This window comes from Crocodylus siamensis, chromosome 10, assembly GCF_052110815.1.
Source record: "Crocodylus siamensis isolate JL-2025a chromosome 10, ASM5211081v1, whole genome shotgun sequence".
NCBI lineage: Eukaryota > Metazoa > Chordata > Crocodylia > Crocodylidae > Crocodylus > Crocodylus siamensis.
Genome location: NC_143404.1, coordinates 12,490,795 through 12,505,036, shown reverse-complemented (window position 1 = coordinate 12,505,036; position 14,242 = coordinate 12,490,795). Strand labels below are relative to the sequence as shown.

The following is a 14,242-nucleotide window of genomic DNA, read 5'->3' as shown; positions in this document are numbered from 1 at the left end:
CGTCCTCCATCCTTCGTAGGCTTTCCTTTTTAGCCGCAGGAGGTCCGCTAGGTCCCTGGAGAGCCGGGGGGCTGCTGTGCCTTCTTGCTGCCTTTCCTCCGTGTTGGAATAGATTTAGCTTGTGCACTGAGGATCGCTTCCTTGAGAAGCAACCACTCTTCTTGAACTCCCATCTCCCTGGCGTCACGGTCCCTGACGGCCTGACCGACAAGCCTCTTGAGCTTGTCAAAGTCGGCTTTTCTGAAGAAGTCAAGGACTTCTGTGTTGCTGACTGACTTGCCAGCTTTACGGGGGATGGTGAAGGTGATCAGCTCGTGGTCGCTGTCACCCAGCTTCCCATCGATCACTAGGTCGCCGATTAGGTCGTCCCCCATAGCCAGTACCAGGTCGAGCAGCGCTTTGCCTCTCATTGGCCCATAGACTTCTTGAGTCAGGTAGAGGTCATCCACGCATGAGAGGAAGCTTTGCGACTGCTCGGATTTTGCTGAGTGATCTTCCCAGGAGATGTCCGGGTAATTGAAGTCCCCCATGACAACCAAGGTCCTGGAGCAAGCGGCCTCAGTCAGTTCCCGGGCGAACTCCTGGTCAAGCTCAGGACTTTGAGTGGGAGGTCTGTAGTAGACTCCCACCATTGTGTCCCCTGTGCCGTATTCCCCACGAATTTTTACCCAGAGGGCCTCTAGCTGTCCATGCTGGGTCGCCAACATCAGCTTGCAGGGACATGTAGCTTTCCTTAACATAGAGAGCTACACCCCTGCCCCTTCTGTCAACACGATCCCTCCTGTACAGGGTATAGCCCTCTATACCTGTGGTCCAGTCATGGGTGGAGTCCCACCAGGTCTCCGTTATCCCTATGATGTCATAATTATTTGCATTGGGCAGGAGGATGAGCTCCTCCTGCTTATTCCTCACACTCCTGGCATTTGTGTACAGCTGGGCAAGTGTCCCCTTGGGGGCTCTTGCCTTGCCCACAGATTGTGCCAGGGCTGGGGCAGGGGTGGGCTCCCTTAAGTGCCTTGGTCTGCTGGCTTTGCAAGGGTCGCTCAGCGGGCCAGCAGTGGCAGTAGTCCCCCCATCCCCCAACGGGCTTAGTTTGAAGCCCGGTGCAGCAGGTCAGCCAGCCTGGCTGAGAAGAGCCTCCTCCCCAGGGGAGAGAGGTGGAGGCCATCTCTTCCCAGAAGCTCACTGCCTCTCTCGCCAAAGAGCGGGCTGTGGTCATGGAACCTAAAAGGAGGCTAAAGCCTCCTCCTCCTCAGCACAAAAATATTTTTTTGAAATAAAATTAAGATATGTTATAGCAGATGTTTGTTTTTTAGTATATGATTTGTTTTTTTATCTATGCTTTGTTACAATGATTTCTTCCAAAAGATTTTGTATGGGCGGCTCTTGACTCAATTGATTTGGCACCATTCTTGCAGAGGTCTGATGACCCCTGAAGCCCCCACTGATTGGTTGAGGGCAATGGGTCAGGTTCTTAGAGGGGTCACAACCCTTTGCTATCTGATAGGCTGTGCCTGTGCTTTGTGGCCTAGAGGGCAGAACTTCTGGGGCCCCAGGGGCAGGCCATGCACCATGGGGGTGGGCCCTGTGGAGAGGCAGTGTGTCCCAGTCAGTGGGGTGGACCTTCTGATGTCAGAGACCATGTTACAGGGTGGGATTTCCAAGTTCCAAGACTGCAAATCTCACCCCTTGAAAGGAGTACTTCCAAAGGCAAGGGGAGGGATGCCTGGTGGCAAAGATCGGGGGTAGAGGAAGGGACTTCTGGTCCCAAGATGGGGTGGGCACCTGTCAAGGGGCAGGGCTTAGTTTGACAAGGGGTGTACCCTTGCGGCCCTCGACAATTCACCAAAGCTTGTTAACCATTCTTCTAGCACAGGGATAGACAGTTACTCCAGCTGAAGTAACCACCCATCCCTGTGCTAGAACAATGGTTCTCAAAATTCTTGTGTCTAGAGAGAGCATCTTCATCTTTTTGCAAAAGCCAGGCATTTTTCACCCTCACTCAAGAACTGGCAGGAAGTCTCAGGAATCGGTCTCCATTTTTTCTGGCAACTACATGCCCTGGGGAAAATATATTTCCTAGTTTAAAAGATGCAGAGTAATGTGAGGCAAGGAGAATTAATCCACTATGGAGTTATCTGGAGAAATCTTCTCAGGGTATGTCTTTTTAAAACATTACTTGCTATTTGTACCAGCTTATAAATTCCTAAAACAACAAAGATAGCTAACATCAAAAGAAGTTTCTGCCCCAGAATTAATGCATCTCAAAGCCAGTGCAGCAACAACTGAGTGGTTTATCTCAAAAGGCGTGTCCAGATGTGAATGGACGTTTTGTTCCCCAAGGACAAGTACCAGCAGTGCACCTTGCTCCGCTGGTTCTCGTCCCTAGGGAATGCCTGTGCCACGCATGCTTTGGTGCGCAGCATATTATGCTGAGTGGCATAGGGAAGGCTGGCCCCAGCAGCCTTACCTAGGGTCCTGGGGGCCTCCTGGAGTTGCAGCCACAGTGATCCTGCTGGGCAAAGCCTGGCTGGCAGCCGCAGTGTGGCTTTGAGTGTCCCGGCTCCACTTTTTAATAGTGCATGCTGCCTGAGCGTGTGCTGCTTCAGGTTTTATTTCTGTGGGTTTTTTTCAACCCTGGATATCCAGGGGTCAAAAAAACATGGGGAAAAAAAAGCAGCACAGAGAACTCTGGACAGTGTGCATGACTGTGCTTGTCTGGATGTGCCCAAAGACACTGAGATTGGGTAGGCTCCTGCTCCCGATCAGCTAGTGTTACCACTGTCCCTCTATCCACTTTGCAGAGGGGAATAGACAGTGGAGCACTCTGGGATGCTGGGGGACCAAGAAAGCCACTGTAGCACAACTGTCCAAAGTCATATGCGACACCACAAAAGGTGGCACTACAAAGAAGTTCCTGTTTGAAACAGGAAAGTTTTTATGGCAAATCTACCATCTTTGTAGAATTGTGAACCCTGCAAATATGGACAGAGCTAGAATCTATACAGTGCTACAAAAGCAATGAATGTCCATAACCTAAGGGAGTAACTTCATACCAGTGTAAAAACAGTGTTAAAGATTAGCTTTTTGATATGTGAATCATCTACTCCAAAACAGTTTAGGACTAAGTGAAAGAAAATGTTTGTTGGAATGTACCTAGAACAATATAATTCATATATCAAGTATATTAACATGAGACGTTTTACAGTGCTTAGTCAGTTAAATTACCTTATTGGTTTAAGTCCCATCATTTCGTCACGCCTCTTCTCCCGTCTTTTAAGCTCAGACTCTGTTGTTTTCAGTTTGTCTGGTGCAAGACGCAACTTAGACTGTAGATCGCTAATTACATCTTGCAGTTCTGTCTCTGTCTCAAAGACCCTCTGACAAACTGGGCAACACGCCTGATCTTCCTCGGTCAGCTGTGTAATAAACTGTGAATAAACTGCTGTGGCTCCAGCAAGCACAGCTGTTTTAAAAAGAATTAATGTTTGTCAAGTAAAGCAATGTGTAATCTGATCCACAACAATATGTCTGTCATTTCTTACAGTAAGACAACTAACAATGAAGGAATATTTTAATGTGATGAAACCAATTGCTCTTATAAGGAAGCAAATTTGTGGAAGTGGCTGATTTGCTTTGAAAGCTATCATTCTTTTTTTAACATTAGGCTCTGCAGGCTAGATCCATAGTAACTGCTGCTGCTCTGCATGCAATGCAAATTTAGGCAGGGGAACATTCTCCTTAGGCAGGGGACAGTCTCTTGACACAATCTTGAACTACAAGCTACATGCTAGACACATCTATTAAATTAATTTACTTGTCCACTGCTGCGGTACTTTTTTTACTTGCATTTACTAGCACTATCCTGCTGCAGTGTAAAAAACCTCCACAGCAGTGCACCTCTAGATGCTGCCCTGGCTAGCTGGAGCACAAGCATGCTTCAGTGTGGGGGCTGCCTCCGGCTATCCTGTGCTGAAGCACCCTCCTGCCCCTTCACAGCACACTAAGCCAGGGGGAGCAGTCCCAGGCTGGTAGGTTGACCCCCTGGGTCCCTCTGTCAGCAGGGACTGCTCCAACCCAGTTCAACGTGCTGTGCTTGAATAAATTCCAGAGCTTATTGCTTCCAGGCACATGTTTAAACAGCACAACCAGGAGCAATAAGCTCCAGAGCTTATTCATGCACATTAACTGCATATGTAGGTGCGCTCACTATGTCAAAGTATTTGCCAATAAATTCTGAACTACAACCTAACAAGGAACAGAACTGATAGAATTGAAATATTTTCAAGACTCTTTTTTCTATACTACCTTTAAAAAAAATCTTAGCTTTAAACGTAAGGCATTTGTGGATTGGATTTTATTTCAAAATTTTACACTTAACATTGTTTACCTTATAGACACAAAAGGTTATAAAATACAATTGACAATACCTCTAATTTAACGCTTGCAATTTCATTTGAAAATATTCTTTTAGAAAAAAAGAGAGAAAAGAACAAATTTACCTCGCTGCTTAGAAGACTTTTCAATTTCATCTTGAAGCTTGTATAAATCACTTTCAAAATCTTGGCTTCCACAAACATCAAAAAGTTTCTCTTCATAGCCAGACAACTGCTCTTCTTTTTTTCTTAGTTCAGTACTAATATGGTTTTTATTTTGCTCTGCAGAAGCTAGTTCTTTGCTGAAACAAAAGTATGAATTCACTTTACTGCAGATTACCTCACTGTCTGAAAATAATTGAGTATTCTACTTGGATTAAATATAATTTTTGGGAGAAGGTTATGTTATACCAGTAAAAATATATTTGACTTTAAAACCAAGCGGTTTCCTAAATTAACACACAAAATTTGTCTGTTACTAAATCTATCTGATAACTGAGTATCTTCAGAATAAAAGTTCAGAACTGTATTTCTTTAAGTATAGGTCTGAAGTACTGAAATATTTTAAGTTGCAAATTACTTGAGCATTAACACCATTTACATTTTCTATTAGCTAAAAATAAACGAACTTAGCTGTACGCTTTGCTTTGTTACAAGAACAAACAAGAAATAACTACCAAGAGAAAACAAGTGGATCAAATTTTCTAATATAAAAATTAATTTCAGAAGTTAATTCTGAAGCTAGAATCAAGTAAATATATACTTACTTAAATTTGGCAAGCCTGTCCCTTGTCTGATTAATTTCTCTAGTTTTAGCATGAAGCCAATCTTCAAGCTGTTTTTTGTTTGGAAAGTATCCTAACAATGATGTCAATTCATCGCTGTGCCTGGATTTTATTTTCCTGATCTGCTCCTCTTTGTCTGCCTTGAGAAACAAAGTTCTTTTAAAATACACTTTTCAATATTCACTATCTGTTTTACTCAATGCATTTACAAACATGTGGCTTTTATGAAGTCTAGCAAACAACTTCTAGTACTTTAAATGCTGCAAGATTCAAGAAATGACCATTCCTCATAAAATCTTGAGGTAAAAACAACAGGAAAACAAAAACAAACATCTTACTTTGTCTTTGTTCAGCATGTCCATTTGGGTTATTGTCATGGTATGCAAGTTCAACTGTTCCATCTCCTGATCTAATTTCCTTAGAACTTTGTCCAGATCTTCTTTCTCAATTTGCAGTACTTGTACTTCTTGTTCAAGGGCTTCCACATTACTGTTCTTCTCAGCCTTATCTAGTTCATGTTCCTAAATACGAAAACAAGGCCAAACCAAGAATTATTTTTAAAATTCAATGTTTTCTGACGCCAATTGGGGAATAGAAGTCCAAAGAAATGGGAGGAAAAAATTTTCATTACTCAAGAATAAGTAGGACCCTATTCGTAGATTTAATAGACATTAGGGGCTGGAAAGGACCTCAGGTGATCATCAGGTCCAGGTCCCCCCACCATAAATGGGAAGTTAGCTGGGATCAAGTGACCCAACAAGAAATAAATCCAGCTGTTTTTTGAAAGAATCCAAAGTAGGTGCTTCACACCTCGGGGGGGGGGGGAGGAGGTTGGGGGTTTGTTCCAGACCCTGGACACATGCACGGTAGAGAACTTTCTTCTAATATCCAGTCTAAATTGGCCTTCCTGGAGTTTATGGCCATTAGACCTTGTTGTCCCTTGGGGAGCTCTGGTGAACAGATGTTTTGTAAAAGGAAGAATTAAATGATCCTGAAAGGATCCTATAAAAAAGGATGAAGGCTGCGATCCTGGGCCTTAAGCAACAGATATAGAACACAAAAAAATGGGCATTGGTATAAAAACTCTGAAATGGTTCCTCAGCCTTTCAAACTGCTCCTATACTAACATCCTACAAAGAAGTGTAAAAGAATACAGGTAAGGGGAGAAAAATGAATATTCCTTTCCCTGTCAACAAGCTAGATCAGTAGTGTCCAACCTTTTTGCCCCAAAGGCCAGATGGGTAATGCCAGGTTCATCTGTGGACTAAATCTGGCACATGGGACATAAGCGGCTGGGACCTAATGTGGCTGTGCAGCAACAACCCCAAGCCCTGACCTTGCTGGAGAGCAACATCCCAGGGCCAGCCTGATCTCACCATGCAGGACTTGGAAATTTGGCAGTAGAGAAGGACTGACAATGTTAATTGCCATTGGTTTCCTGCCACCAACTTTCTTAATCCACAGGGAGCCCTGAAGACTGGCTGCCACAGTTCCACAAACTGGATATGGCCTGCAGGCCAGGGGTTGAGCACCCCTCTGCTAAATCCACATAACTTGCTTTAAAGTGTCTTACCCAGACCCTGCTTGCTTTTTTGCATATTGACAGTCAGTGAAACTTTGGGCTCTACACTCCATGGCACATTGAATTCATACACTGTAAGCAGATAAATATTGAATGTTTCACTGGAAAGATACAATTAAGAATGTAGCAGCGAGAGAACTTGTCTTATGAACAGGCACAGCTGGCTAGAAGTATTATATGTAGGACAATCTAACAATTAAAAACCTACCAAGTGAATATGATCTATTTTCAAAACATTTCTATTAGTCATATTTATTATAGTATTGCTTACTAGTCAAGCAAGAACAGGGCTACATTAAGCTAGGAACGGTACATAAGAGTAGACAATCTCTGCTCTCAAGAGTGTACTGTCCAGAGACAAGAACACACAGAAAGCAAGAGGCCTTTCTGTAGGGAAAAGAAGGAAGGTTGTTACTCATATTATTCCTACTCATAGCTGGAATATTTGGTGGGATCAGAAGCACTAAGGTAACCACATCTGTATACTTATTAAAACAATTCCAGCAGAAAAATCGTACAGCTTTGGCAAGCTCCTGATCCAACTCCAGAAGCCTGTTAGAAGATCCCTCCAGTTGCTGAAGCTCACTTTTCACATTCTTCAGTTCAAGCTTTTTCTTATCTTGAATATCGGACTTCAGGACAATGGTGCTTTCCAGGCCAGTTTTCTTATCTCTTATTTCATCTATCTGTTTTTGTTTAATTACTTCTTTTGCTGAAAATTCCCTCTGAAAAAGATGCAACAAATACATTTCACATAACGATTAACTACAACTCAATTTCACTATTAGCAGGTGCTTGCTTTGAACTGTTTCACACATTTGTACAGCAACATGTTGAAATAGTTTAGTCATAAAAACCTTCTAGTAGAACATTTCCAGTCAACTCTATTTACGTTAGAAAATGCAGATTCATCAAACCCAAGCGTTCTAAGGAAGTATGCCAGTTCTGGCTGCACTTTCAGTGGATGCATATCTGGTTCCCTGCCAGTTTGTCTGTCCAACTACTCTCCAGCTCCTCAGCAACACACCACATGAGGAGCCTAAGAGAAAGAAAAACTGCTGAGAAGAAGAAACAAGCAGCACAGCTATCTTCTGTGGGGGCTGAGCAGCCTGGATAGTTTATAGCTCAGTTCTCAAGGCTGCAAAGCTCGACTTCCTTGGCAGACTTCAGGTAGCCTAGCAGCTGGGTAGCCCAGGGTTCAAGCTGAAAAATTCCATTTCATTTGCTTAAAACTGGACTTCTTCAATTTTGTTCACACTGAAAATAGTATTTTAAATATTTTCAGTTTTTATAGGAGAGAAATATTGTTTTCCAGTCACAAAGTGAAGCTGAATTAAATTATTTTTCCCTATATTACAGCTCATAAATTACACTGCCTTCGCAAGCAAAATTGCTAAAAATGACACCATTAAAAAAAAAAAACAAACAAACAATGCCCCCCCCACATGGTCTTGTTGGGTCTTTCCTAGTAGAAACTATATTCTAAAACTTGCTAGGTATTTATAGTATTAGAATTGTAAGACAAGGATGCAAATACACATGTCCTGTAAACATTTTCTGGAAAATTAAGAAATGTTTATCTGCTGTCTTCATTGCTGTCAACTCACACTGCACTAGGAAGTTAAATACTGGTATGACAATATAGCAGTAGGATAACAAAATTGTTACCATTAATTGGTTAGCTGTTTCTGCTTCTTTTTCTTGCCTTTCTTTCACAAGCTTGTTAAAATTGCTAATTTGTCTTTCATTTAAAGGTGCTCGTTCAAAACCATCGAATTCCAGCTGTCCTGCTAAAGTCTGAATTAACGAATCCCGAGTTCTGATGTGCTCTTGGTGACGATCTGCTTGCAGCTGAAGACGACCTTCATATATACATTCACACACACAGAAACAGGATTTACACATTTAAAAGGTTATATATAGAGAACTGTGCTCATTTTTGCCACTGTATATATCATGAATTCTAGCTGCTTACAAGAACTACAGTAATTATAGAATCCTAAAATTATTTACTTTTTTTTTTTTGACATTTTCCTTTTGTTACTAAAGACACTTTAGGACTTTAAAACAAACCTGTTTATCACCATTTATGTTATTTATTTCTGAATCTTTCCTTAGGTTGGCCAAAGAATATAGATTAATTAGTATCACTTGTTTTAGTAAGGTGTGGCTCCAGTAAATTGCTGCAACAGTTTAATAAAAAGTTGCAGTAGACTGAATTGGTTTAGTTGAACAAGGGTGACTTTGTGTGGACACTGACAAACTATTTAAAGGAAACTTGAATCAGTTTAGCTTTTATTGGTAAAACTCAACAAATAACCAGGATTAAATAACTGCAAATATGGTTTACATATAGTTCATACAATCGTTTACAACAGTATGACTAACTTGGTTATTAAGCTGATTTAAGGTTAACTAGCAACTTCAAGAACTTAAACTCTTGTCAGCACCAGTGCAGTTCCAATCCAACTATCAACTGGTTGCACCTTTAATGAACACCTGTCCTTGACCTTAGTCAGCTATTTTCTTGTCTAAATTCATTCACTATAGTTGGTGAAATTATTTCAATTCTGCAAACTTTACAACTCATACCCAAGACAAACTGCTCACAGAAAACTGTTAGAATGAAATCTTAAGGACCTAGAACAAAAAATGCCAAATTCAGTTTCATTTCTGCAGATAGCAATCCATAAATGAACATGTATAGTACATGTCACGATCACCCCTCACAGCAGCCAATATACTTCGGAATGTCACAGGGAACACGGATCAACTTTTGGGTATCTAACAGTAAAAGACAAAAGTTTAAATCTGCAATCCCATACCACACATATAGCCAACTCTAAATACATAACAGCTCAAAACTTTTGTCTAGATCAGTAGTGCTCTGTCTTTTGGCCTTACAGGCTGGATAAATGGCACAGAGCTGATCTGCAGGCCAGGTCGGGCCACGCACACCGCAATTAGCCACCATGATGCCACCCTCTGCTGCTCAGGCTGACTCCATCCCACCCCACTCAGCCCTGTGCTTCCCCGCACCACTGATCAGCTCCACATGCTTAACATAACATGGAGGTCCATGCTATCCAGTGCACAGGGTTTCCCCTGGGTACAAAAACTTGGAAGCTGGGGACTGGCAATTAGCTGCCACTGTTCCCGCACCACTAAATTTTCAAGCCCACGAGAAGCCCCGCAGGCTGGATGTCACAGCTCCATGGGTCAGATCTAGCACCCCTAGCCTACCTCAATTATAAGCCTTCTATCACTTATCCTATCACAAGTGCCTACATCTTAATTCTTTTTTTTCAGTAGTAGTATTTTTTTTTTTTAAATCAGTGTATTATACCTTGTTCAACAAGAAGGTCTGATTTCTCTCTGTTGAATCTCAGGCACTCTTTGCTTACTCTTTCCATCTCACGCTGACCGTCTGCTAATCTCCTTTCTTTCTCTTTTACTATTCTCTGATGATTTTGGTACCGGTCTCTTAGTTGTTCATCTGTTCCTTGAAACACCTGTGCAGTCAAAGTACCATGCAGAAGAATTTAAAAAAAAAAAAAAAAGAAATCATAAAACACAGTAGTTTTTTTAGGTTAATGTCTATAATAACAACATTAATAAGGCAACATCATGGGAACTGGAAAAAAATTATCTGAGCCAAATAAAACCATTTCTCTTTTTCATATTGATACATGTTCATCTATACTCTCTAATTTCTGCCTGGTGAAATTCTTTCTAGCTGTCAAAAGAGTTTTTTATGCTTTAGCACAGACACAATGAAAGATCTTTAATTCTTTCATTAGCTACTTGAGAGGAGGAAACATAGGAAGATTCATGATGTTTATGATAGGAAATGTCCTGTACTGTCTGGTCAAGCACAGTCCAGAATGTCATTTATGTACGTCTCGACTAGTTATAATTTCACTTCATAACCAGTTATTCTATTCTGGAAAGAAAGTTTCTAAAAACAGCCTGAATCTCTAATAAAAATGAAGAGTAACATTTTCATTGCTTCATCTGCTTATTTAAAAACAGGATTTGTTTATTTAAATCACTCGTATTTAAGGTCTATTCTGATGGGGGTAACCAGTTTTTAATAAACCCGATTTGTCAGGGTATTCCTCAGTGAAAGGTACAACATACTAAAAATACACATTGACATGCCATCGTAAATAGCTCAGAAGTCATGCATGCAAGAGAATGTTTTCAGATATCTATTATTAACACCTAACCACATTATACAAGAACCTTATATCTACACAGATAGCATGCTTTAAGACATCAACATTAATAGGAATTTTTGTGGGCGACATATTTTGTTGGACCAACTCATCGTTGGGATTGCATTTCATTCGAAAGTTTTCTTCTTCAGGTCTGAAGGAAAAGCAGGTACAGTACACTAATGTTGATGACTGATGATAAAAACAACACCAGGAAGTAAGTTGAATGTGGTAGTCTCCTTAGATACTCTTGGAAAAAACTGTAAACTTCTATGGACCTTACTACACAGTTTCTCTGCACCTTATTTACTCAGTTTTTACAAGCTCTGCTCTGGATACAGAAATTAAAAATCATTGCTCATATGCTTAAGTACTTTGCAGATTGGGGATTTTACTTGTAAGGATCTTTTTTTTTTGTTTTGAAGACTGCTTCAAAGACTACATTAAAGAATTCACATCTTTTGGTTCCCTGTCTTGCAATCATCTTGGCTAAAATTGTGTGAAACATGCAACTAATAGAACAAAAGCAAAATGTTCAAGCAAATGTTACGTTAGGAGCAGGTAGACAAGTTGGTTTTTTTTTCTATGCGTATTATTCTATAGGAAATCTATATTTCAGTCAGTAATATATAGCTTATGATTTTTTAGAACTAAGAATGGTAACATGGGATTTGTACGGCAAACCTTCTCCATCTTCTGCTGTAAATCCTGATTATCTTTTTCCATCTGTCTCTTCCTGCTGTCCAAAGCTTTAATGTCATTATCAAGTCCCACTACTTTTATAAGATTCCGTTCAATTTCTGCCAGACGAGTCTAAAAAGGAGAGAATACTAAAAGTAAACTAGCTCTACTAGTTTATGGGTCTTACATTTATATTTTCTATTCAAATATATTACATTATAGATTATACTGAACACCTTCATAAAAGTTCTGAACAATCACTGACCACAGGACAAGGGTTCTCAAACGTTTTCATAATATATTCTTCTTATTAAGCAAGACAGTGCCTTGTGGAACACCTCCTCATTCATTAATAATGGGAAAACAAACTCCTCTCTGATAGGGACTACAGCAATAGCAACTATAGCAAATATTTGCCCGGAAAAGTAGTGTGGGCAATGCATTTTACTTGTCTTAATTACATTTACCAAGCACTACTTTATAGAATATTGTTAGAGAACTACATTCCAGAAAAACACATAATGATCTACTCAAAAGAAAAGCTACAGGTGTAACAACTGCTATATTTATTTATATTAGTTGTAGCCCTGACATATGATATGCCATGGTACATGGGTAAAGTAGGTGATAGGTATTATGTTCTTAAAAGTCAAGAAACACTTTTTATACAGATTTTTTTTGTTGACTGGTGTTTATATAACAAATTGAAAATAAGGAACAGAAAGGATTTGTGGGTTATAGTGGACCCCAAACTGAACATGAGAAGAACTAAAGGGAAACATGACAACAATCTTCAAATAAAGTAAAAATATTTTATAAGTACAGGTGACTCTCGCCATTCGTGGGGGACACATTCTTGTCTCCCCCGTGAATGCCAAAATCTGCCCTCAGCCGATGGGGGGGGATGGGGACATGGTTCTGGCAGTGACGGCAGGAATGCAGTGGCAGGAGCCCAGCGGCAGCAAGCGCAGAGCTCCCGAGGAGCTCCTGTAAGTGTATAAAGTGTATTTAAGATGCGGGTTTGGCATTCGCGAATATCTGAAACTGCGAATAGTGAGGGTTTCCTGTATATCGTGATAAATTGCTTTCTATATCCACCAAGGAGGTATGAGACAGTAATTAAGGCAGGTAAGTGCAGCTAGGAGGTTGGAATTTAGATATTAGAAAAAACCTCCTTGTTATAAAGAGCAGTTAAGCACAAACCAGGTTACATGATGAGGTTATGGAATCCTATCCCTACCATGGGTTAAATGGTCAGGAATGGAATGATCTAGGTACAAATAAACCATTTTCAGAGTGGGAGAATGGATTAAACACCCCCTTTTAGTGCTTTCTTTTTAATGATTATTTGAAGGAAGGTAACAAGAAATTTTGCCCTCCTATGACATCTAGTAGATACTGTAATGAATCTTCAAAAAACAGCTGCTGAATAGTCGAGTTGAAAATTATGAATTTCAACCAAAAAAAAGTTTTATTACAAACTAGACATCTTAAAGAGATGCTGATTTCAAGATTTGGCTGGAAACCCCCAAATGAAAGTAAATGCATTTAAGAATCTTCCCTGCCTAAGACATTTAAGAAGTATTCAAATTGATCCAAGATGGTGTAAAGATAAAAGCAGATCATTTCCACCACAGTTCTGAATAAAAATTTTATACATACTTATGACAGATAATGAAAGTATAAAACAGCCTTTAAACTCTGGCATTATGCATGGAGCATATACAACCTACATCACACTGATAATGAAAAATTAAGCTTGAGATTTTAATCAAACAAAAGTAAGGAAATTCCCATAGCAACTAACCTTTAATTTTCCCTTATTGCCCAAGTACAATATTACAATATGATTTTAATTGCATAGTCATAGAACCTAAATTACCTTTAGAGGATCAAGCTGATTCTCAATAGATTTTACATTCTCCTTAGAAACAGCCAGTTGAGTTTCCCTACTGTTAAGCTGATCCTGAATTTCACGTGCTTTTTCTTTATTCTGTTTTAGATACTTCAGTTCTGTTTGACACTCTTTTACCTTCTGGCCTTGCTTCTGACGCACCTGACGGAGAGTATCCAGTGCTTTAATATACCTTTAAAAAGAAAGCCAAGAAAGAATAAATATCAAATTCTGTCAGAACAGACACTTCATCAATGAATGAAACCAACACTGTAAATGTTTTTGTCTGAACATTTAAACTAGTAAAGGAAAGAAATATATTACTATAATTAAGTTAGTTGTAGGAAGAAATTAACCTTGTTGCTGAGAAGATCTCATCAAATTTCTGTTTCAGAGCTTTGCCTTCACTTAATGGCCAGTTTGAATCTTCTTGATGGCAGAAAATGACATTATTAATTACTGATTTGGAAACACCAAGGGAGCTGATCATCTCTCGGTCAATTTCTGCACACTTGGAACTCAGGCTGACCTTTTCTCCATGCCTATATTGCATAGATTAAAATAGTACACAGTAAGAAAAACAGCACTGGTTGCTGTAGACAACGGTAGTTCTATTTTAAAACAAATAAATTTTTATATAATATTAATTTTTTCACTCTACCTGCTTCAATAAAACTTAAACTTGAAAAAAATAAGTTGTAAAGTTT

At 39.9% G+C, this 14,242-nt stretch overlaps 1 protein-coding gene across 2 annotated transcripts in view; it reads right to left on the bottom strand.

The window, feature by feature from the left end:
* Window positions 1-14,242, bottom strand: part of RAD50 (RAD50 double strand break repair protein) — a 39,917-nt gene that overhangs the window by 18,941 nt on the left and 6,734 nt on the right. For both annotated transcript variants that reach the window (XM_090064874.1, XM_090064875.1), the window contains exons 5-14: window positions 13,892-14,077; window positions 13,524-13,728; window positions 11,645-11,773; window positions 10,090-10,255; window positions 8,412-8,605; window positions 7,262-7,468; window positions 5,500-5,682; window positions 5,144-5,301; window positions 4,503-4,678; window positions 3,229-3,466 (exon numbers count right to left, since the gene is read on the bottom strand). In XM_090064874.1, coding sequence (XP_089921000.1) covers window positions 3,229-3,466; window positions 4,503-4,678; window positions 5,144-5,301; window positions 5,500-5,682; window positions 7,262-7,468; window positions 8,412-8,605; window positions 10,090-10,255; window positions 11,645-11,773; window positions 13,524-13,728; window positions 13,892-14,077 — 1,842 coding nt within the window. The remainder of the gene's footprint in view (window positions 1-3,228; window positions 3,467-4,502; window positions 4,679-5,143; window positions 5,302-5,499; window positions 5,683-7,261; window positions 7,469-8,411; window positions 8,606-10,089; window positions 10,256-11,644; window positions 11,774-13,523; window positions 13,729-13,891; window positions 14,078-14,242) is intronic.